Genomic DNA, 22078 nt, shown 5'->3' with positions numbered 1-22078 from the left:
CCTGTGCTCCGCAACGGGAGAGGCCCCAACAGTGAGAGGCCCGCGTCCCGCAAAAAAAAAAAAAAAAAAAAAAAGGTACTATTTCCACAAGTATCTTGCAAGAGCTAACATCTCCATTTTACAGATCAGGAGCTTGAGGGTCAGATTTATTTAGCTTGACCTTGGTAGATATATCAATATCTAGTAGAGGGTGGAGTATAGATAAAACCAATCTCCTTTTAACTACCTACTGGCTTACTAAGATCTTTTAGTTAATGAGAACTAAACTTCAAGGCCACTGCTCCTCACTTTCATAACAATCATCCCCTACGATGAAAATGAATAGTTGCCAGACCAGAGAGGGTGAAAGTACAGAGGCCAGCAGAGCGGATGGTACCATCTTTAAAACAGCTAGCTTAACACAGGGCCTTTCCGTCTAGCTAAAGTTCAAAAGACTACAAGGCCCCAGCTAGCCCCGGACGAGCAGACACACGTGCATCCTACGCATGCGCCCAGACGGGACCGACCCGCCCCTTCGACCGGCCCGCTTTAGCCAAGTCACCAGCCAGCCCTCTAAATGCCCGCCCCCAAGACTAAACCTTCGACCAATCGGGAGGCAAGAGTCATCAGGCACGTCACTTATTTAGCATATAGCCTCTCCCCGCCCCCAAGCCATGGCCCCGCCCCGTCCAAGACAGGGATTGTCTCCTAAGCACTTCGTTCTGGCATCTGATTGGCTCCTTTGCCAGCCCCGCCTCCGTCTCCTCCCGCCGCCCTCCCCTCCACTCTCCCACACTGGCGGGCGGAGCTAAGTACGCAGGCGCGGGTGCTGCCTCTGTCTTCTGGTGGCCCGCCCGCCCTCCTCCCCCTCCCTCCCCTCCCCAATCCCCTTCCCCTCCTCTCTGGGCCTGCGTGCGCGCGTCCTCCTCCCTCGCGCGCCGCCGCTAGCCTAGCACTCTCGCTGGAACCCCTGGCCCGCACCTTCCCTTTGCCCTCCGGCTGCGGAGCGGGCGGGCTCCTGCACCGCTGTCGCTGCAGCCCGGGCGGGCGGGGCGGCGGCAGCGGCACGCGAGCCCCGAGGAGGGCCGTACCACCATTCGCCAGCACGCGGGGGGAGCCGCTCGCCCCGCCGCGAACGCCTCGGCGACCCCGCGGGGCTGAGGCGTCGCTGCGCCCGGGAGCTTGAGCGCCGAGCCGGCCTCGACCCCGAGCTCGGAGCCCCGCGGGCAGAGCCCGCCTCCGGCCCCACCCATCCGGGCCGAGGAGGCCGCGACCATGGCTGAGATGGAGGAGCGGAGCCTGGACAACTTCTTCGCCAAGAGAGACAAGAAGAAGAAGAAGGAGCGGAGCAACCGGGCGGGGAGCGCCGCGGGTTCGGCGGGCGGCGCCGGCGGGAGCAGCGGAGCCGCGGGCGCGGCGGGCGGTGGGGCGGGCGCGGGGACCCGGCCGGGCGAAGGCGGGACCGCGGGCGCGGGGGCCACGGGCCCCGGGGCCGCCACCAAGGTTGTGACAAAGGTGAGGGGCCAGGGAGACTGGGAGTCGGGGCCTGGGCCGCGCGCTTGCGCCCATGTGCCCGCCCCCGCCCGCCTGCCTCCTTGCCTGCCCGGGGAAACGGCCGGGAGGGGCGGCCGGGGCCGGGCTGGCGGGCTGATGGGCGCGGAGACTGCCACGTGATGCGGGCTTCCCACGGCGGGCCGCCTCGCGCTCCCCGCTGGACCCCCGACACCCCGCTCCCGACCCGCGTCGCTTGGCTCGGGCGAGGACGCAGGCCGGCGGCGGCACCCTCCCGGGAAATCGGCCCGGGTCGGAAGTGCATCTATCGAATGACGTCTACTCTGAGTAATTTAGCGTTCTGATTTCAGACTAGTAGTCTGAGCTGAATTTTCGAACAATCACATTTGTGGCAGCTCTAACTGGCACGACTTGGTCTCGAAGCCCGTAAAAGAAAAGTCTCATGGCAAGATTGAGCTAGACGTTTAGTTGTGGGCTTCCTGTTGATTTCATCTGGCGTTTCCTGGTTGCTTTTAAAGTAACAGGTCTCATGAAGGAACGCGGTGGAAGTAAAGTTTACTCACGTTTGTCCTCCAACCTAGTTGGCCTTGGGATTGAGCAAGGGCTTTGGCCAGAAAACGAGTCCACACTTTAGGTTCCAGCCGCTTGATCCCATTTTCATAGTCTGATAGTTGTCTTAGTTGTGTTTTTACAAATAGCTTTAATTGACTAAGTGGTACCTGTTTTACAGGATGAAGATGAGTGGAAAGAATTTGAGCAAAGAGAGGTTGATTACAGCGGCCTGAGAGTTCAAGCAATGCAAATAAGGTATGGTCTGGTTACAGATGTGCTTAGATAACCCAAGGGATAGATACTGTATGTTTGGGGTTTTTTAGCCCCAAAACAGCATCACAGTACTCTTGTGCTTTAAATATGCTTATTAGGACTCTAATTAATGGATCGTGCCTATTCCTCTGATGGCAGCCCTTCTATATGCTGATCAAATTAGCTGCCAGCTCTAAAATCCTGTGAGAGCTTGCCTGCTTCAAATCTTGGTTAGGCCTTTTTGAGACAGCGAAAATGGATTTTGTGGTTTCAGAATTTTTACTTTTAATATTGGTGGGTCGAACTTAGTTTTTTTTGTTTCAAAAAATAACAGGGGTGGTTTTCAGATCCTCTCTTGACAGACAAGTTATATATGTATTCGTAATTGAAGCATAGTTAGAGGGAAATAACAGATTTTACTTATTCACACAGTGAAACCAACTTGTGTAATTAGCACTGAGGTCAAGAAACTGAACATTACTCCCTCGTAGTCACTGTTTTCACCCCTCAAATAACCACTAACCTAACACTAGATTAATTTTCCTAGAAATGTATAGAAATGGAATCATAGTCTAAGTACATTTTTAAAGTTCAAGAAAACAGTAATTTCTGAAAATTGGATTGGTTGGCTTAGAGGATTTGAAATTAATGTATTTTATCAAGTCCAGTCTATGGTAGTCACATGAACTTTAGATTCATGTAAATAAATGTCATGTTTTTGAGGGTCTCATGAAGTAGAAAATCCATTGGTTTAGATTAAAAACCCTTTATTCTCAGTTTCAAGAAATAAGTGATCCCTGGGAATTCCCTGGCAGTCCAGTGGTTAGGACTCAGCACTCTCACTACCAGGGGCCTGGGGTCCATCCCTGGTCGGGGAGCTAAAGTCCCGCACGCCACACAGCACAGCCAAAAAAAGAAGTGAACCCGATGCACTGCCTCCCAGTTTGAAGTCTGTGATTTATATATGCCCGTGACTGCCTGGCACAGTGGAGGAAATACTTTTCCTTAACAAGATAATGTCTTTTGACCTCTCTAGATGGTAACATTTATGGTGTTAAATAACTTATTAAAAAAACAGGGCTAACTTTTATGACATTTGTTGGATACTTACCACAACTAGGCATTCATGTCCTATGTTCTTTCATGTCACTGTGTGAGCTTAAGCAAAGTGAAACCTGATTTATAGTGGGAAACTTTTAGGAAATGCAGCTTCCCTACATTTGAAATACCTTCTGTGGTGGTGTGAAGTAGAGATGTTTAGACTGGAGGTTTATTCCCAGCCACTTCTTGGCTTCCTTCGTGTGTTAGATGTTTTTTGTTTTTGTTTTCTCTTTTTTCTTTTTTTGGTTGTGTTGGGTCTTTGTTGCTGCGCACGGGCTTTCTCTGGTTGCCGCGAGCAAGGGCTACTCTTCGTTGCAGTGCACGGGCTTCTCATTGCTGTGACTTCTCTTGTTGCAGAGCATGGGCTCTAGGCACACGGGCTTCAGCAGTTGCAGCACACAGGCTCAGTAGTTGTGGCATGTGGGCCCTAGAGTGCACGGTGCACGGGCTTGGGTGCTCTGCGGCATGTGGGATCTTCCCGGACCAGGGATCAAACCCATGTCCCCTGCATTGGCAGGAGGATTCTTAACCACTGCGCCACCAGGGAAGTCCCAATGTTAGATGTTTTTGAAGAGACATAGTTTAGAAAATATCCGTTTTCTTTCCCCTGGGGCTTGACTTTTAAAAATGGGGAGGTAGGGATGTGGAGTTATTAACAGCCATTTGTGATTGTGGAGCTGCCTGTGTGTTTGGTTCCTGTGTTCTGTTGTAGGATAAGGCTCTTGCTCTGCCTTTCCTGACTGCAGGCCCTAGACTGCATGTTCTCGAAGACTCAAACTTACTGAGCAATAGCAGCCCTTTCTGAGGGAAAGGTTTCAAGTTCATTGAATGCTAGAAGTTCATGAGGATATTTAAACTGCACCTATTTTTGTCATTGAATATATATCCCATATCCATTCAGGGTTATTCTTCATTTTTAGCTACTCCCGAGGTGGTGAAACATTTCTTAAATCACTTATCCTTCACCTTTGCCAGGGGCATAAGTAAATCTCAGCTAGTATGAGCCTTAAGGTCTGCTTGACCTGAAGTAGACCAGCTTTTTTATACTGCATTTTTCATTATTTAGCATCTAGTCATTGCCCCTAAGTGGCTATCCAGAGATCTTTCTCTTACCTGCTAACATTGAGAAACATACCTTCTTCAGGAAGCTGCTTTTGTGGATTCTCGGTCACTATGGAGTCTGGGGTCTATCTCCATTGTCTTCATAAATCAACAGAGGGGAATCTAACGGCTTCCAGGAAAGGCTTGAGAGTGAGAAGCCATCAGAGGGTTAATCTTTCACTTTATACAGCTGACCCTGGAACAACATGGGTTTGAACTGCATGGGTCCACTTATATGCAGATATTTTTCAATAGTAAATGCTGTAATACACGACCTGCGGTTGGTTGAATCTACCGATACGGAGGAACCGCAGATGAGGCATGTTAACACCCCTGTTGTTCAAGGGTCAACCATGTACTGAATACCTTTATAAACTTTGTATTAAATGTTCTTGACATTGAAACTCAGTAGGAGTGGGAGTCTACAAGGAAAGACACATTGGTTCAATAGAATGGGAAGTAGGTTACTCCCACAAGTAGGATATAGTTGATAATGTGGCAAAAACATGGACTTTAGGGAAAGACAAACCTGGGCTTGCATTTTAGCGCTGTTGCTTATGTGTGACCTTGGGCGAGTTACTTTACTTGTGAATGTTATCTGCAAAATTGAGATGACTACTCAGGATTTTTGTGAGGATTTTGAACAGGATGTTCATAATATATACACTTGGTTAATGTTAATCAACCTCTGTATTTAGTGGGTAAATTAGAATGTCCTACTCTTGGGAATTTCTCTGCTATTTAACCATGAGGCATCTGCTTTATAATACCAATATTTGAGGAGAAGGGGTAGTGGAGGCACATAATATTATCATGACTAAAGTCCTACTCTGGTGAGTCAGTTCACTATGGACTTAATAGGAGAACATGACATGTTCAGGTTGGCATTAGTATAACCATACAAAGAAAAATCCTTCTCAGAGTTGCTGGAGATCTTGAATGATTGTCTTTTATGACTTGGTCTTACCTTTTGGGCAGAAGCCCTTAGAAGGGGAGAGAGATGAGATCTCTCTCTTCTCTGGAATTAGAGGGGGTTGATTATGCCTTTAGTTTGTTACCTTTTCTATCCATGAGAGAGACAGCCTTGCTATTTCAATATGAAACAAGGGAAAATGAAACTTTGAAGTTGACTTAAAAATATCTTGAAATTCTCCGTCTATAGTCTTAATTTTTTTCTCCCAACTTATTGTGTTGAAAAATTGCAAACCTCAGAAAAGTTGCAAGAATAGTAGAATATGTACCCTTATACTCTTGCCGGAGAGCTAAAAATCATTTTTGCCACACTTAACTTTCTCTTTAGTTAGCTGCATACAGTCTTAAAAGTTCTTGGCACTAGTCCTCGTAGTAAGTTAGCATGCTGGACGTTTGTTGAAGGTGAGTGTGCAATTGAAAGGGGGAAAGTTTTCAGCAGCAGCAAGCATACTGTATTAACGTCCTAGGTCACATTTACCCATTAGCTCAAGATTTAACTACCAAGAGTATTCTGAGGTCATGTGTCAAGTTTTGTGTCTAAGTTAATAAATCTTTTTCAAGATCACATTATTGTTTACAGACAAGTTCTGAGAGGCAAGCCATTGAGATGGTGATAAAAGAAGGGGCCTAGCGCTTGAGCTTAGATTATTGGTTGATAGCAGGACCTATAGGCCTTTCCCCTCTTTAAAATGGATTTGAGGAAGAAAGATTTCATTTACTACTTATTACTAAATGGTGAGCATTTGTCATGTTTCAATAAAAAATTGAGTCCTTGGAGCCCAGTGGTTTTCTAAGAATCTTAAGAAATCTAGACTTCTAAACCCATTAGGTAGAGCTGGTTAAGTTGTCCTTTGAAGAGAAGAAATTATTCCAGCATCCAAGCTAGTTTCATTGTAGCAAATATTTGTGGGACTGCTGTGTCCTGGATATTGGTCGTCTACTGCTGGGTCTTGGAGTTGTAAAAAAATAACTCATGGTCTACTGAACACTAGTAGATCATTTCAGTGATGTGTAGGGGCCGTGGAGTCCAGGAGAGACGCTTAGGTCTACCATGAACAGGTCAAGAGTCCTTGGATGAAATACAGTGACATTTTAAGCTGCCAGCCATGGCTCATCAGGCCATTTCTATCCCCCTGGTTTACTGTTGTAACAGTGGTTGGATAATAGGGTCAAATCAGTAGAGCTGCCCAGCACTCCGGCAAAAGTGCAGTCAAGTCTGGATTTTGTTTTAGCTGCTTTTGGGGAAGGGGGAGTTATGATACATAAATTCTCCTGTAATGTCCCTTGAGATAAGGAGGTAAGAATGTTCTGTTCTTTATAAACACACTGCTGTAGAATGTGTCATCCCTGATCAGTCTTACTAAAAAAGTGAATTTCTCAAATCTCAAAATAGGGAAAATTTTTGTTTCATATTTTAGAGCTATAAAGAGTGAAATGAAGTAATAGGCAACCTGAAAGAATATGGGCTCTGGAGTCCCACTGACTTGGCTCTGCTACATTGTAGCCCTGGTGAAGGTACTTAAGTATCTGAATATCAGTCTCCTCATATGTACAATGCGTCTTCTCCCTGCCTTAGTGTTACTTCGATTTTTAACTTTGTAAAACAGGTACAACACTGCCTGGCATAGTAGATGCTCAGTAAATATTCCTTTTTGTAGCATTATCATTCCCCCTACCCCAAAATAGTGCCTTACAGACTAATGCATATTTAAGACAGTATACTTTGGATTGTGATAATGAATTTACAGTAGCATTGTAGTTTTTATTTTTATTTTATTTACTTATTTACTTACTTATTTATTTATTTATTTATTTTTGCGGTTACGTGGGCCTCTCACTGTTGTGGCCTCTCCCGTTGCAGAGCTCAGGCTCAGCGGCCATGGCTCACGGGCCTAGCCGCTCCACAGCATGTGGGATCTTCCCAGACCGGGGCACAAACCTGTGTCCCCTGCATTGGCCAGGTGGACTCTCAACCAGTGCGCCACCAGGGTAGCCCTACTTATTTATTTTTTTAGCATTGTAGTTTTTAAAACATCAAATTTAGCTGATGAGACGTTGTATATTATATTTGGGTCAAATGCCAAATTTTAGCCTAGTTGTCTTCTGTGGAAATAATTCTCTGCAACATGTTTTTTGTTCTTTGGCATTTGGAGGTTTGACATTTTCTGGAATATGTAAATATGAAAGAGTAGTAGGCTATTTAAATTATTTCTGTCCTGCCATTGTTACTATAGCACTTTGGCAAGGCTCTTAGCATCTCTGGGCCTTATTTCCCTCTGTTGGATGAAGTGTCTTGACTAGACAATTTCCAATGTTTAGTTTAGCTGATATTTCAGAATCTTATGAAGCAAAATACTAAGTTGTCTTGTGCCTATTATCAACATACAATCCCTCTAAAACAGATCACTCTTATTTTCTAGTAACAGTTTGTAATCTAGAGGTATTTAGATTTGTGATTTTTTTTTTTATTAATTAATTTATTTTGGCTGTGTTGGGTCTTTGTTTCTGCGCGAGGGCTTTCTCTAGCTGTGGCAAGCGGGGGCCACTCTTCATCGTGGTGCGCGGGCCTCTCACTATCGTGGCCTCTCTTGTTGCGGAGCACAGGCTCCAGACGCGCAGGCTCAGTAGTTGTGGCTCGCGGGCCTAGTTGCTCCGCGGCATGTGGGATCCTCCCAGACCAGGGCTTGAACCCCTGTCCCCTGCATTAGCAGGCGGACTCTCAACCACTGCGCTACCTGGGAAGCCCCTAGGTTTGTGATTTTTAAAATTCGTTTCTTCACTTGTCTCTGAGGGTGAAAAGGTGATGAACATTAGACAGTAAAGGAATCTTCTTTTCTTTGAGACTGTCAGCATTCTATCAGACCAAATTGGAGTTTCTCTTCAAAATTTTTTTTGCAGATTAGGAAAACAATGTTTTTGTTCTTTAGAACATATGAAGAGTATAACAGCATAAAGAAATATGCAAGAATTATTCATAATCCCTTCTGCTTAGGGATAATCAGTGTTAAAATTTTTTTGGTTTTCAGTTTATTGCAAGCTGATAATTCTGGAGTTTAAATATTAAAATAATTTAAGGGAAAAACTATTTTAATAATTCAGTGCATTGTTGAAATTAACTATTTCTAAATGTAACTGACCAAATGAAAGCTATCACAGTTTGGGGATATAAGAGTGTAAAAGTGCCATGAAGTCACTTAAATCTTTGTGGGGATCTTATCACCCTGTCTGGCATGGATTGGGTTGCTGCCACATTGCTAACTACGTAGTCAATTATAGCTAGGTGAGTAACACCTGTGCTTTTACTCATGGACCAAGCAAATGACATTTTAGTGTAATTACATAGGTGTGGCTTCAGAGGTGGGTAACTTTTTTAAAAAACTTCTTTTGGGACTATTTTGACATTTGGATACCACTGTTAGACTCCTGGATAAATTATGACTTTCATACTCTTACCTGATCATTCTACTTAAAAGCTTTAGGAAGCAAGGTCATACCGCTTAGTGTCCATTTTAAAAAAACATGTTTTCATGTTGCTTTTTTTTTTTTAATGAAAACTATGTTTTTTCTTATTATAAAGGTGGTATATGTGGTGCTTATATGAAAACTCAAATATTAAAATGCTGGAGAGGGTGTGGAGAAAAGGGAACCCTCTTGCACTATTGGTGGGAATTAATACAGCCACTATGGAGAACAGTATGGAGGTTCCTTAAAAAACTAAAAATAGAACTACTGTACAACCCAGCAATCCCACTACTGTGCATATACCCTGAGAAAACCATAATTCAAAAAGAGTCATGTACCACAATGTTCATTGCAGCTCTATTTACAGTATCCAGGACATGGAAGCAACCTAAGTGTGCATTGACAAGTGAATGGATAAAGATGTGGCACATATATACAATGGAATATTACTCAGCCATAAAAAGAAACGAAATTGAGTTATTTGTAGTGAGGTAGATGGACCTAGAATCTGTCATACAAAGTGAAGTAAGTCAGAAAGAGAAAAATAAATACTGTATGCTAACACATATATATGGAATCTAAAAAAAAAAAAGAAAAAATATGGTTCTGAAGACCCTAGGGGCAGGACAAGAATAAAGACATAGACGTAGAGAATGGACTTGAGAACATGGGGAGGGGTAAGGGTAAGCTGGGACGAAGTGAGAGAGTGGCATGGACATATATACACTACCAAATGTAAAATAGCTAGCTAGTGGGAAGCAGCCGCATAGCACAGGGAGATCAGCTCGGTGCTTTGTGACCACCTAGAGGGGTGGGATAGGGAGGGTGGGAGGGAGGCAAGAGGGAGGGGATATGGGGATATATGATTCACTTTGTTATAAAGCAGAAACTAACACACCATTGTAAAGCAATTATACTCCAATAAAGATGTTAAAAAAATAATGAATAAATAAATAAAAAGCATGTAATACCAAATGCTTACAGCACTTACCATGTGCCAGGCACTGTTCTCAGTGCTTTATGTCTGTTAATCAGTCTTCATAATGGGGCTGTTACCCCCTTTTTACACGAGGACACTGAGGCATACAGAAGTTAGATGCCATACTTAGTCTTCCTGGCTAGTAAATGGCAGAGCCTGGGTGTATTGAACCAGGCAGTTTGGCTTTAAAATCTGCTCGCTCCATGAAGAAAATAAAGTCATGCATTCTAGCACCCACTTTTTAACATTTACCCAAGAAATCATTCTAGTTGTCTTTCTACCTATATTAGGTACATAGATTTTTAGTATTGATACATTGTGGTTTGTGACATGATTATTACTTCCATGTTAGTGTAAGCCTAACATCATTTTAAATGGCTCCATGGGATTCTATTATGTGTTAGCAAAAAGGAAGACTGAAGGCTGGCTTACCCATACTCCCCATGCTTTTTTCCTCTCAAACTATAGTCTTTAGTAAAATCCTGCTCTAAATGCAGATTGAAGGTAAGTTTGTTCCCTTGTCCGCTTTCTCTTGCCACCGTAGGCCTCTAAATTCTGGAATCATCTCTGGTTGGTGGGCAATATGTGATGGTACTATTATCTGAGTGTCTTTAAAGAAGACCATTAGCTATTCAAGAAATTTGTTATATAGCCAGAACTTACTTTAATAGACATGGAAAGAAAGCACCCTTAGATGTCATTTTGCAGAAACCAGGATATGCCCTGATGTTCCCAAGGTCACAGTCAGGGTGGGAGTCATATATACATTGTTATGGCCATTGTCATGGATCAGATATCAAAAGGAGAAAATGTCTGAAAGACTGGAAGGCCAGGGACAGAGCTTTAGGCAGCAGCATGTAGCATTTTCTTTTTTTTCTTTTTGTTGCATTGGGTCTTCACAGCTGCGCATGGTTTTTCTCTTTGTTGCGGTGCACAGGCTTCTCATTGCATTGGCTTCTCGTTGAGCATGGGCTCTAGGCACATGGGCTTCAGTAGTTGCAGTATGCAGGTTCAGTAGTCGCAGCACGTAAGCCCTAGAGCATGGGGGCTTCAGTAGTTGAGGCACATGGGCTCAGTAGTTGCAGTGCGTGGGCTTCAGTAGTTATGGCACACGGGCTCTAGAGCACAGGCTCAGTAGTTGTGGCACATGGGCTTAGTTCCTCCACGGCATGTGGGATCTTCCTGGACCAGGGCTCGAACCTGTGTCCCCTGCATTGGCAGGCGGATTCTTAACCACTGCTCCACCAGGGAAGTCCCACAGCATGTTTTTTTAATAGAGGAAAGGACAGTTAGATTGATCACAGATTGATAAGCTGAAGACCTAGGAAACACCACCACTGTCATGGAAAGTAATCCAGGGAGAAGGTTGGTGGTCTGTGCCAGGTGCATCATCTGCAAGGGCAAAGAGTTGCAAAAAGGAAGTTTGATTTGGCAGTTATCTTTGTGCTGTCAAGCCAGTGGTATAGAGAGAGGCAAGATATATGTACTTGATAATTTAGCAAATTCAGGCTTACATAAAATAGTAATAAGTAATCCAACACAAGGAGAAATAATCAAAGATACCTTGCAGAGATCACAGACTTCTGACTCAAGTCAATTCAAGAATAAAGAAATAAGGACTTGCCTGGCAGCCCAGTGGTTAAGAATTCGCCTTCCAATGCAGGGGGTGTGGGTTCAATCCCTGGTCGGGGAGCTAAGATACCACATGCCTTGTGGCCAAAAAACCAAGAAAACATAAAACAGAAGCAATATTGTAACAGATTCAGTAAAGACATTAAAAATGGTCCACATCAAATCTTAAAAATAAAAAATTAAAAATAGGCATTAAATAGAACAGTTCAGTCAGTCTTAGTGGTATGTCACCACTGAGGATATATTTTGCATTTATAATCACTAGTAAGCCAAAGACTGAGTTCTTGTATTCTCTTCTTTAAATGGGTGACACATCTCTGATGTTAGGGACCAGTTCTATATATTTCCTATGTCTAGACAGTAGAGACTGACACTAATAAAGTATGAAGCACTGATGTAAATACTGAATGCTAACTTGTTTTCCTCTGTTGGAATGTGAATTAATTTTGAGAGTATTTTTTTACATGTACTAAAGGATTAGCAAATGAAATTATACAACTTTTAAAACACATTCATTTGATCACTAAAAATATGCTTACCATAAGTGCCTGTTTGTACACTTTGGTCCTAGAAAAAAAATCAAGTAATTGTACTTTTAATCTTTCAAGTTGCCCTTTTCTCTACATTTCAGATTAGATTGACCTCTCTTCCCAACCTCAGTAGGGGCTGCTATAAATAATCAACACAGATTATTAAAAGCCTGGCATGTCAGTACATTAAATATTTCTAGATGTTCTTGAGTGTATGGAGTTCGCAAAAAGGGAAATGGAGACTGTCAGAGAGGTTTTCTGAACCTTTTTCCAGCAATGAATCCTTTTACATGAAGTCCTAATGCATAAAATAGATAAAATCCCCTAATTCTTCCTCTTTTTTTTTTTAAAAAAACAAGTGAGGCATTTGGGCTTGAAGAGGTTAAGTACCTTCTCCAGAATCACAGATCATTATTGATAGAATTAAGGATTTGGACTGACAGTTTTCCTGGTGTTTCTGTAATTTAATTCACTTGTTTATTTTCCAATAGTGAAAAGGAAGAAGATGAAAATGAAAAAAGAGAAGATCCAGGTGATAACTGGGAAGAAGGCGGAGGAGGTGGTGGTGGTGTAGAAAAATCTTCAGGTCCCTGGAATAAAACAGCTCCAGTACAAGCACCTCCTGCTCCAGTAGTTGGTAATCTTCATATTTTATTTTCATAAAGATGTCTATTTGTGTATAATTTTATATGCAGTCAGCTTTCAACTAAATGCATGCTTGCACTGGGTGAGTAGGGTCTTCTTTCCATTCCTAGGAGAGAGATTTGTGTCTAATCTAAAGACTTTCAAATCCTCAATAAAGAAATTTGGAAGTTAAGGCTGTAGGCTGCTTAAATCTTACTGCAGTCCTATAGCTTGCCAGATTTACATGTTTAAGCTTTTTTTTTTTTTCAGTGTTTGACGGCTGACTAAGGAATATTGGGTACCTGTGTCTTTTTTTTTTCCATTCCCCATTTTACTCCGTCTGAAGAATGAATTCTCAGAAGGGTGGATTTTATCACTCCCGAGAGGATGAAAAGTGCTTCTTGGCTCGGGGGAGAGTGGGAATGGTAAAGAAATCTTAGATCTTACAGTGGTTTGTGGCCCATCAGAGGGCCAGAGTATGTAAACATATGTACAGTGTATCTGTGGTATTAACATTTTTTGCTTGGGGCATGGGGACAGTACTGTTTAGGAGAAAGTTGTCTAAAAAGGCTCTTTTAGGAAGGCAATAATGAAAAAATGTTGAGAAATAATGCTCTAATGTATACCCATTTTATACAGAATAATATAAAGAATAACAAATCACCCCAAATGTTACTGTCCAAAGATCACAGATTACTACCATGCATAGTTTTTGCATGTTTCTTTCTAGCTGCATTACACTTGAGCTAATAAATGATGTAGAGATGTTCATTTGAAAGGAAGCTTTTGATAACTAGAAAACATGTGTAAAACACTGAATTCATGTTTAGGATGGGGGTGGCGAATGGTATGTAAGAAAAGCTGGAAGGCTGTGTCCCCAAAATCTTGGTCATGGTACAAGACTTTGGGCTGCTTAATTTTTTTCTCCTGTTTTACTAGAAAATAAAAAATTCATTGATGATGTAAAAGTGGTCATACTTTGAAAGGCAGTCCCTGATGAGGCCTGTCTCCCAGGACCAGCAGATTCCTTTCCCACTTCCAATAAGTTGACTTAATAAAACTCATTTACATAGATAATTAAAATTGTACATGGACGAGAAATTGGAAGACTACTTTTACCCTAGAAAAATAGGCATTTGCTTTCGGACATTTCCTCAGATAACTTTCCTTCTGTTGTTCAGAGACCCTTAATGTAAGTATGTTTTTTTCCGTAACTGTTAAAATGATCAGGAATTCAGGAGTAGCTTATTAAAAACGCCAAGCACTTGAATAGTTTCTCTAAACTGTTTTGAAATGTTAGTTACAGAAACCCCAGAACCGACAATGACTAGTGGCGTGTATAGGCCTCCTGGGGCCAGGTTGACCACAACAAGGAAAGCACCCCAAGGACCACCAGAAATCTACAGTGATACACAGTTCCCATCCCTGCAGTCCACTGCCAAGCATGTAGAAAGCCGGAAGTAAGTATTCTCAATATTGTGTTTTGGAGCCTTATCCTTTGGCCAGGGAGTGGGGTATTTGGGATTTGAAAACCCACCTGGGGTGTTGCAGTAAAGCCCAAGCTGCAGCTGAGAGGCAACTGAGAATTAAGGTGGGACTTATATGCCCAAGACTGGGGGGAGAAGGGGTGAAGGACCCGGGGGTTGGGGGGGCGAGGGGAAAGAGCACCAAAGACAAACTTTGTCTGCAAGTTTCCCTTGTCCCTAGTTTATGTCATTCTGTAACTATGACAAGTCTCATCTAGTGAGAATTCTTAATAAATATTAAGTACATTATTGCTGCTTCTGTGTTCCCTTGTAATATAGAAACTAGAAAAGTCAGCAATATTTCATTATATTCCCAGTTGATGTGAGTAGATGAAAGATGCTGGCATTTATAAATCTAATATTAAAAATAATCTTATTTCAGCAGGTACTTAAAATGAATGCTACCTGGAGTTAAATGACCACATATGGCACATCCACATCTTATTTAGGGACATGAATTTTTTTATAAAGTAAATAAAATGGGAAGAAATGTAAATGACATCAGATGGAAATTTTTCAGGGTGGCTTTTAAATTTAAAAATCCCAGCGTTTTTGCCTCTTTGAGAGCACACCTGGCTTGAATTTAAACCTCCACTTGACTTGTGCCTGTGCTCTGTCCTCCACGAGAGGCAGTGATTCACCACCCTCATCTTTATCTGACCCACTCCCATAAAGTAGATGGGTGGAGAGTTCTTTGAATAATGAGTAGAACTTCACTTGAATGAGGAAATTGTTCTTACTTTATGCATAAAGAAAGAGATGTGTATTGTCTATTATTTGCTAAGAGTAACAGTGAGTCTTAGAAGGAATCACCATGTCATTAGACAGCTTTTTAACTTTCCAGTTGTCTTGAAGTTGGTCCCAAAATAGGTTTTCAGTTAATAGTATTCAGTAGATTTGCTACCACAGAAAATAGGACCCTAGAGCTTCAGTACAGTATTCTAAATTTTCTGTTCAATTGAAGCCTTAAAAATGGTTTTGGTAAGGATTTATATACCAATTTCCCCCTCCTGTCCCTTCCTCAAGATTCTTCTAAGGGGTGGCTTTTTTTTAAATTCAAGGAAGGATATTTTCAAAACAACCTAGTGAAGAAGAAATATTTACTGATTACATTTCTTTTCCCTTAGGGATAAAGAAATGGAGAAGAGCTTTGAAGTAGTAAGACACAAAACTAGAGGTAGGGATGAGGTTTCAAAAAACCAGGCCCTTAAACTTCAGCTAGACAACCAGTATGCTGTGCTTGAGAATCAGAAAAGCAGCCACACACAGTACAATTAAGGAATGGTGTTTGCTAACCCTTCTAAGGTAACTAGACCACAGCTAACCACCACGGACAGCCATCATCATCTGATCTCTGCTGGATCTACAACTGATGCAGACCACTCGGTATACGGGACCGGCCCTATTGCACTATGGAAGTTTAAAGTATCACAACTGCTCTTTATGTGTATTGGATTTAGGGGGGTTTTCATTGTTATATAAATGTGTGAACTAGATTCAGCAGTGTTCTTTCAGAGTTACTCTGCAAATACAAAAAAATCAAAAACTGCAGCCAGTGGTCATTTCAAAATCTTTTTATGTTCAGATACTGAGCCTTCGTAAGGGTTGACTACCTCAGATTTGCTGCACTCATTGTGGACTTCATGTGGATCACAACTTCTGGATAAGAAGGTTACAGCTTTTAAGTGTCGATGTGAAACTTGAAACCAGCTCTACTGGATTCCTATCAGAAATCCTGCAGAAAGTCAGCCATCTGGGTTCTGATCTGCTGTAAAAGATGAAGATTTAAGTGACCTTAATTAACCTGTCCTGTGCCCCATTCATAAGGAACACTCTGTAGTGGGTATTAGACTTCCTGGAATATGCCGCTCTCAAAAGAGCTGATGTGTTCAGATAATCTGTGTAGGGCTGTGATTTATAATTTAAACTTTGAGTTGTATTCTGAGGTAACCACAAATTAAATTCAACCAAACTCGGGTCACCAAGTGGGAAAAGGGGTGGGGGGGGGGAATAATCTTATTTTTTTAGTAATTTTGTATTTGGGTAGTGCTTTTTCTGTGTTCCATATTACGGCTTTTTTTTTCTTTCTTTTTCTTTTTCTTTTTTTTTTTTTTTTTTTTTTGCTTTGACTTGGAATAGTTCTTTGACAGAGCATATTGCTTGGCTAAGTAACCTGAAATATGCATTGGAATTGTGAAACGTCTCATGAATTTGCCAGTCCCTAGAGCAGAACCAGATGGCCTTTGATGTAAAGGGCAGTAGATACAGGGGGCTCTACTTCAGGTGCTGTTAAAGCTTCCTCTAATCAGGTCTAAGTTGTATAGTAAACTGGTGAAAAGAGTATATTTTCTGCTCAGGCCAAGGGAGTCACAGATGTGTCCTTATAAATTCAAAGCAGTGAAAGCAAAACCTCAACCTAAAACCCACTGAAGTTTCATGGATCTTGCATGATCTCTGACAAGAATTCCAGATGCACTTGTGCCCGAACGTTTAAGGTATTAGACGCAGTGATTGTCCCAGCCTAGCTCTGTCATCAACCTCCTGGTGTGTCTTTTTACGTTGTTCATTTGGAGAGTCAGGGGCGAAAGACAGGTGATGTAGCACTTCTGTTTTTAATGATTACAGCTTAAACTATCCAGTAATTTTTAGTCCTGGAAAAGGACATCAGGACGCTACCCAGGATTACTGAAAAGTCTTTCCATCTATTGAGATAGTCGGTAATTTCCTAGTTTTGTATCTTCAGTTCAATAGAAATATTTCAAAGTGGCATGTGACCACTTGATGCAGAGTCTGGGTTTCTCTATAATAAAATCCCTTTGCCAAATGTAGGAGTTGCAGACTTGCTACTGGCAAGAGTGAAGCAAATGGGTGAGTAAAACTATCCTGATGTGGGAGCATTTTCCTCTAGGAGTTCAGTCTTGATAAGTGTCAGTGCAGGAATCGCACTCCTAGGAGTGTTACAGAGTCATCTGCTGTCAGATGCGAACCATATCTGGGCAATAATGTTGGCATTATTTGAAGTGGCAGGCAGGATGCCTACGTTCTGGTGTACTTGGGTGAGTAGCTGAGCCAGCCAAGGAGAGGTTGGATGAGTGAGAAACAAAGGATTCTTGGTTAATCTGAAGACTTCATTTGAGAACCAAAAATCTTTTAACAAATAACCTCTTGGACCTTGAGCCACATATTTCCCCTAAAAAGTATGCATTTTTTTCCAGCAAAATTTTGTTGGGGGTTATGTTATTGAGGAATAAACTGAGATGAATATGTGGAAATGTTACTTAATGGCATGGAAATCTGAAGACCTGCAGGAGATTTAAAAATTCCAACCCTTGTTATAACTTTTTAAAAGATTGTGAAATTATCAAAATGCACATGAATCAAGTTTTAATATGCTGTATGGGTGGATGAGGCTGTCCATTGTACCATTTCTTTCTTTGAATTCTCAGGCATGGTTTGGCAGTGCAAAAACTCTGTAACATTAACAAATTCAATAAAAAGTAAATATGTAGATTTTGGAGTCTGGTGGTTTTTACTCTCAACTGGTAACTGATTCTCTATCTTTGAAAATGGAGAATTGATGACATTCCTCCTTTGCTCTGGGAGGCTGTTAATGTCATCTCGAGTGTACTCTTAATGTTAAAACCAGACCTGGAAAGAAATTGGCTGTGAACCTGTGATGAATATTCTTTTCCAGAGAGAAACATTGAAATGTACTCTTGTCTTCATTGCTATATTAAATTGTGTTATCTTAGACCATGGTAGGGAAATCTACAGTCTCTACTATGTAAACTAAAGATTTCAGGGCTTGTCCTCTGAGAAGCTTATGAATTTCTCAAATGAGAGCCATTTTAAATTTCAGGATTTAGTCTGGATTATAGTCCCTAAATTTCTAAACTAGAGGAAGTATATTTTCAGTCATTTTTGCTTGGAGTGTAAATTTTTTTTTAATATCAGAAATCAAATACAAGTGTATTTTTAACTGAACTGTTCCTTTTGGGATGTAAGTATATGTATTTTTTTCATACCTACAACTCATTTATTTTGTAACTGGAAGTATGTACCTCTTAATGTTCCTCATCTATTTCACCCATCCCCACACACACCCCTCCCCTCTGGCATGTGTTGTCAGTATCTGACTGTTTCTGTTATGTTTGTTTTTGTTTTATAAATTCCACATATAAGTGAAATCACTCTTTGTCTGAACTATTTCACTAAGCACAATACCCTCCAGGTCCATCCATGTTGCTAATGGCAAATTTTCATTCTCTTTTATGGCTGTTATTTCATTGTATCTATGTAACACATTTTCTTCATTAGGTTGCTTCCATATCTTGGCTGTTGTAAATAATGCTGCATTGAACATAGAGATGTAAATGTCTTTTCAAAATAGTGATTTTACTTCCCTTGGTTAAATACCCAGGAGTGGTATTGCTGGGTCATATGGTAGATCTATTTTTAATTTTTTGAGGCGCCTGCATACTGTTTTCCATAGTGGCTGCAACAATTTACATTCCCACAAATAGTGCATGAGGGTTCTTCTTTCTCCACATGCTTGAGAACTCTTGGTTTTTGTTGTCTTTTTGATAATAGCCATTCTGACAGGTGGGAGGTGATTCTGTGGTTTTGGTTTGCAATTCCCTGGTGATAGTGATATTGAGCATCTATCTGTATGACTTCTGTGGGAAAATGTCTTCTCAGGTCCTTCAGTTCCTCTGTCCATTTTTAAATTTTTTTTTTTGGCTATGCCACGTGGCATGCAGGATCTTAGTTCCCTGACCAGGGATCGAACCCATGCCCCCTTTAGTGGAAGTGTGGAGTCTTAACCACTGGACTACCAGTGACATCCCTGTATGAGTTCTTTTTATATTTGGATATTAACCACTTATCTGATACATCCTTTGCAAATATCTTCTCCCATTCAGTAGGTGGCCTTTTTATTTTGTTGGTAGTTTCCTTCACTGTGCAAAAACAAAAGCTTTTTAGGTTTATGTAGTCCCATTTGTTTATTTTTTTTGTTTCTTTCACCTGAAAAGACATCAATGTATACACACACATAAAAAAAAATGAGACCAACGGTAAAGAGCATCCTGCCTGTGTTTTTTCTTCTAGAAACTTTATGGTTTCAGGTGTTACATTTAAGTCTTTAATCCATTTTGAGTTTATTTTTGTATATGGTGTGAGAAAGTAGTCCAGTTTATTTTGCATGTAGCTGTCCAGTTTACCAAATCATTTATTGAAGATGCTGTCTTTTCTGTTGTATATCATAGATTAATTGATGATAAAAGTGTGGGTTTGTTTCTGGGCTCTCTATTCTGTTCCATTGATCTATGTGTGTTTTTATGCCAGTACCATTCTGTTTTGATTACTATACCTTTGTAATATACTTTGAAATCAGGGATCATGTTACCTCTAGCTTTGTTCTTTCTCAAGATTGTTTTGGCTTTTTGGGGTCTTTGGTGTTTCCATACAAATTTTAGAATTATTCTAGTTCTGTGAAAAATAGCATTGGATTTTGATAGGGATTGCATTGAATCTGTAGATTGCCTTGGGGAGTATGGTCATTTTAACAATATTCTTCAATCCATGAGCACAGTACATCTTTAAATTTGTTAGTGTCATCAGTTTCTTTCATCAGTGAATACAGGTCTTTTACCTTCTTAGTTAGATTTATTCCTGGTATTCTTTTTCATGCAACTGTAAATGGAATTTCTCTTTCTGATCGTTGTTAGTGTATAGAAATGCAAGAGATTTCTGTATATTAATTTTGTATCCTGCAACTTTACTGAATTCATTGATAAGTTCTAGTAGTTTTTTGGTGGCATCTTTAGGATTTTCTGTATATAGTATGTCATCTGCAGACAGTGACAGCATTACTTCATCCTTTGAAATTTGAATTCCTCTTATTTTTTTTCTTGTTTGAGTGCTGTGGCTAGGACTTACAATACTATGTTGAATAAAAGTGGTGAGAGTGGACATCCTTGTTTTGTTCCTGATCTTAGAGGGAATGCTTTCAGCTTTTTACCATATGATGTTACTTGTAGGCTTGTCACACATGGCTTTTATTATACTGAGGTATGTTCCCTTCTGTACCCCCTTTGTCGATAATTTTTTTAAAAATATTTTTGTATTTATTTTGACAGCTCCAAGTCTTAGTTATGGCATGCATGCGGGATCTAGTTCCCTGACCGAGGATCAAACCCGGGCCCACCAGCATTGGGAGCACAGAGTCTTACCCACTGGACTACCAGGGAAGTCCCTTTGTTGAGAATTTTTATCATAAATGGATTTTGAATTTTGTCAAAAGCTTTTCTGCATCTATTGAGATGATCATGATTTTTATTCTTCAGGTAATATGGTGTATCACATTGATCAATTTGGGGATAATGAATCATCCTTGCATCCCTGGGTTAAATCCCACTTTATCATGGTGTATGATCCTTTTAATGTATTGTTGAATTTGATTTGCTAATATTTTCTTGAGGATGTTTGCATCTGTGTTTATCAATGATTTTGGCCTGTAATTTTCTTATTTTCTTAATATCTTTGGTTTGGGTATCAGGGTGATGGTGGCCTTGTAGAATGAATTTGGAAGTGTTTCTTCCTCTGCAGTTTTTTGGAGTTTGAGAAGGGTAGGTGTTAACTCTAAATGTTTGGTAGAATCAGCTGTAAAGCTGTCTGGTATTGGACTTTTGTTGGAAGTTTTTGGTTTTTTTTCTTTGTTTTGTTTTTTTGTTTTTATTACTGATTCAATTCCCATTGCTGTTAGTCTGTTCATGTTTTCTCCTTCCTAAATCAGTCTTGGGAGATTGCACATTCCTAGGAATGTATCCATTTCTTCTAAGTTTTCCAGTTTATTGGCATATAAATGTTCATAGTATTCTCACGATCTTATATTTCTGTGGCATTGGTTGTAACTTCTCTGTTTTCATTGCTGATTTTTACTTACTTGGGCCTTCTCCTTTCCTTGATGTATCTGGCTAAAAGTTTATCAATTTTGTTTATCTTTTCAAAGAATCAGCTGTTTCAGTGATTTATTTCTATTGTATTTTTAGTCTCTGTTTCATTTATTTCTGCTCTGATCTTTATTATTTCTTTCCTTCTACTTTGGGTTTTGTTTGTTCTTTTTCTACTTCCTTTAGGTGTAAGGTTGTTTGATATTTTTCTTGTTTTCTGAGGTTTGTATTACTATAAACTTTCCTCTTAGAATGGCTTTTGCTGTGTCCCATGGATTTTGGATCATTGTGTTTTCATTTGTCTCCCGGTTTCTTTTTATTTCCTCTTTGGTTTTTTCAGTGACCTATTGGTTGTTCAGTAGCATATTGTTAAGCCTCCATGTGTTTGTACTTTTTGCAGTTGTTTTTTTTCTTGTAATTAATTTCTAGTCTCATGGCATTATGGTTGGAAAAGATGCATCTGTTAAGTCCATCTGATCTAATGTGTCATTTAAGGCCAGTGTTTGTTGATTTTCTGTCTGGATGATCTGTCCATTGATGTAAGGAGAGGAGGGTGTTATTTAAAGTCCCCTACTATTGTGTTAACTGTCAATTTCTCCCTTTATGTCTGTTAAAATTTGCCATATGTATTGAGGTGCTCCTATGTTGGGTGCATGTATATTTACAATTGTTACATTTACAATTGTTATGTCTTCTTGGATTTACAGTTGTTATATTTACAATTATTATACCTTCTTGGATTGATCCCTTGATCATTATGTAATGTCTTTCTTTGACTCTTGTTACAGTCTTCATTTTAAAGTCTGTTTCGTCTGATATAAGTATTTCTGCCCTGGCTTTCTATTCATTTCCATTCATATGGAATACCTTTTCCCATCCCCTCACTTTCAGTCTCTGTGTGTC

General features: G+C 40.7%; 1 protein-coding gene across 5 annotated transcripts; it reads left to right on the top strand.

Annotated features, from left to right (window-relative positions):
* The first annotated feature begins 832 nt into the window (after window positions 1–832).
* CDV3 (CDV3 homolog) lies at window positions 833–17730 on the top strand. 5 transcript variants are annotated; one of them, XM_024131846.3, is made up of 6 exons: window positions 833–1494; window positions 2222–2298; window positions 12564–12709; window positions 13997–14156; window positions 15350–15399; window positions 15808–17730. In XM_024131846.3, exons 1-6 carry the CDS (start codon window positions 1255–1257, stop codon window positions 15822–15824), a joined length of 690 nt encoding a protein of 229 aa, XP_023987614.1. In that variant the 5' UTR covers window positions 833–1254; the 3' UTR covers window positions 15825–17730. The 5 variants fall into 5 exon arrangements, with proteins under 5 accessions (XP_023987614.1, XP_028345522.1, XP_028345528.1 ...); XM_028489721.2 differs by having other exon boundaries at window positions 15528–17730; XM_028489727.2 differs by lacking the exon at window positions 15350–15399 and having other exon boundaries at window positions 15528–17730.
* Window positions 17731–22078: the final 4348 nt, after the last annotated feature.

Source organism: Physeter macrocephalus, chromosome 1 (assembly GCF_002837175.3).
Source record: "Physeter macrocephalus isolate SW-GA chromosome 1, ASM283717v5, whole genome shotgun sequence".
Classification (NCBI taxonomy): Eukaryota; Metazoa; Chordata; class Mammalia; order Artiodactyla; family Physeteridae; genus Physeter; species Physeter macrocephalus.
The sequence above is the reverse complement of the archived record's forward strand: the minus strand, read 5'-3'. Positions and strand labels throughout refer to the sequence as shown.

Excerpts from the sequence above, each read along its gene's own strand:
- CDV3 (XM_024131845.3), top strand. The coding sequence starts at position 1,255 with ATGGCTGAGATGGAGGAGCGGAGCCTGGACAACTTCTTCGCCAAGAGA. Across the intron at positions 1,495-2,221 it reads CCACCAAGGTTGTGACAAAG|GATGAAGATGAGTGGAAAGA; the intron begins GTGAGGGGCCAG and ends CCTGTTTTACAG. Across the intron at positions 14,157-15,349 it reads AAGCATGTAGAAAGCCGGAA|GGATAAAGAAATGGAGAAGA; the intron begins GTAAGTATTCTC and ends CTTTTCCCTTAG.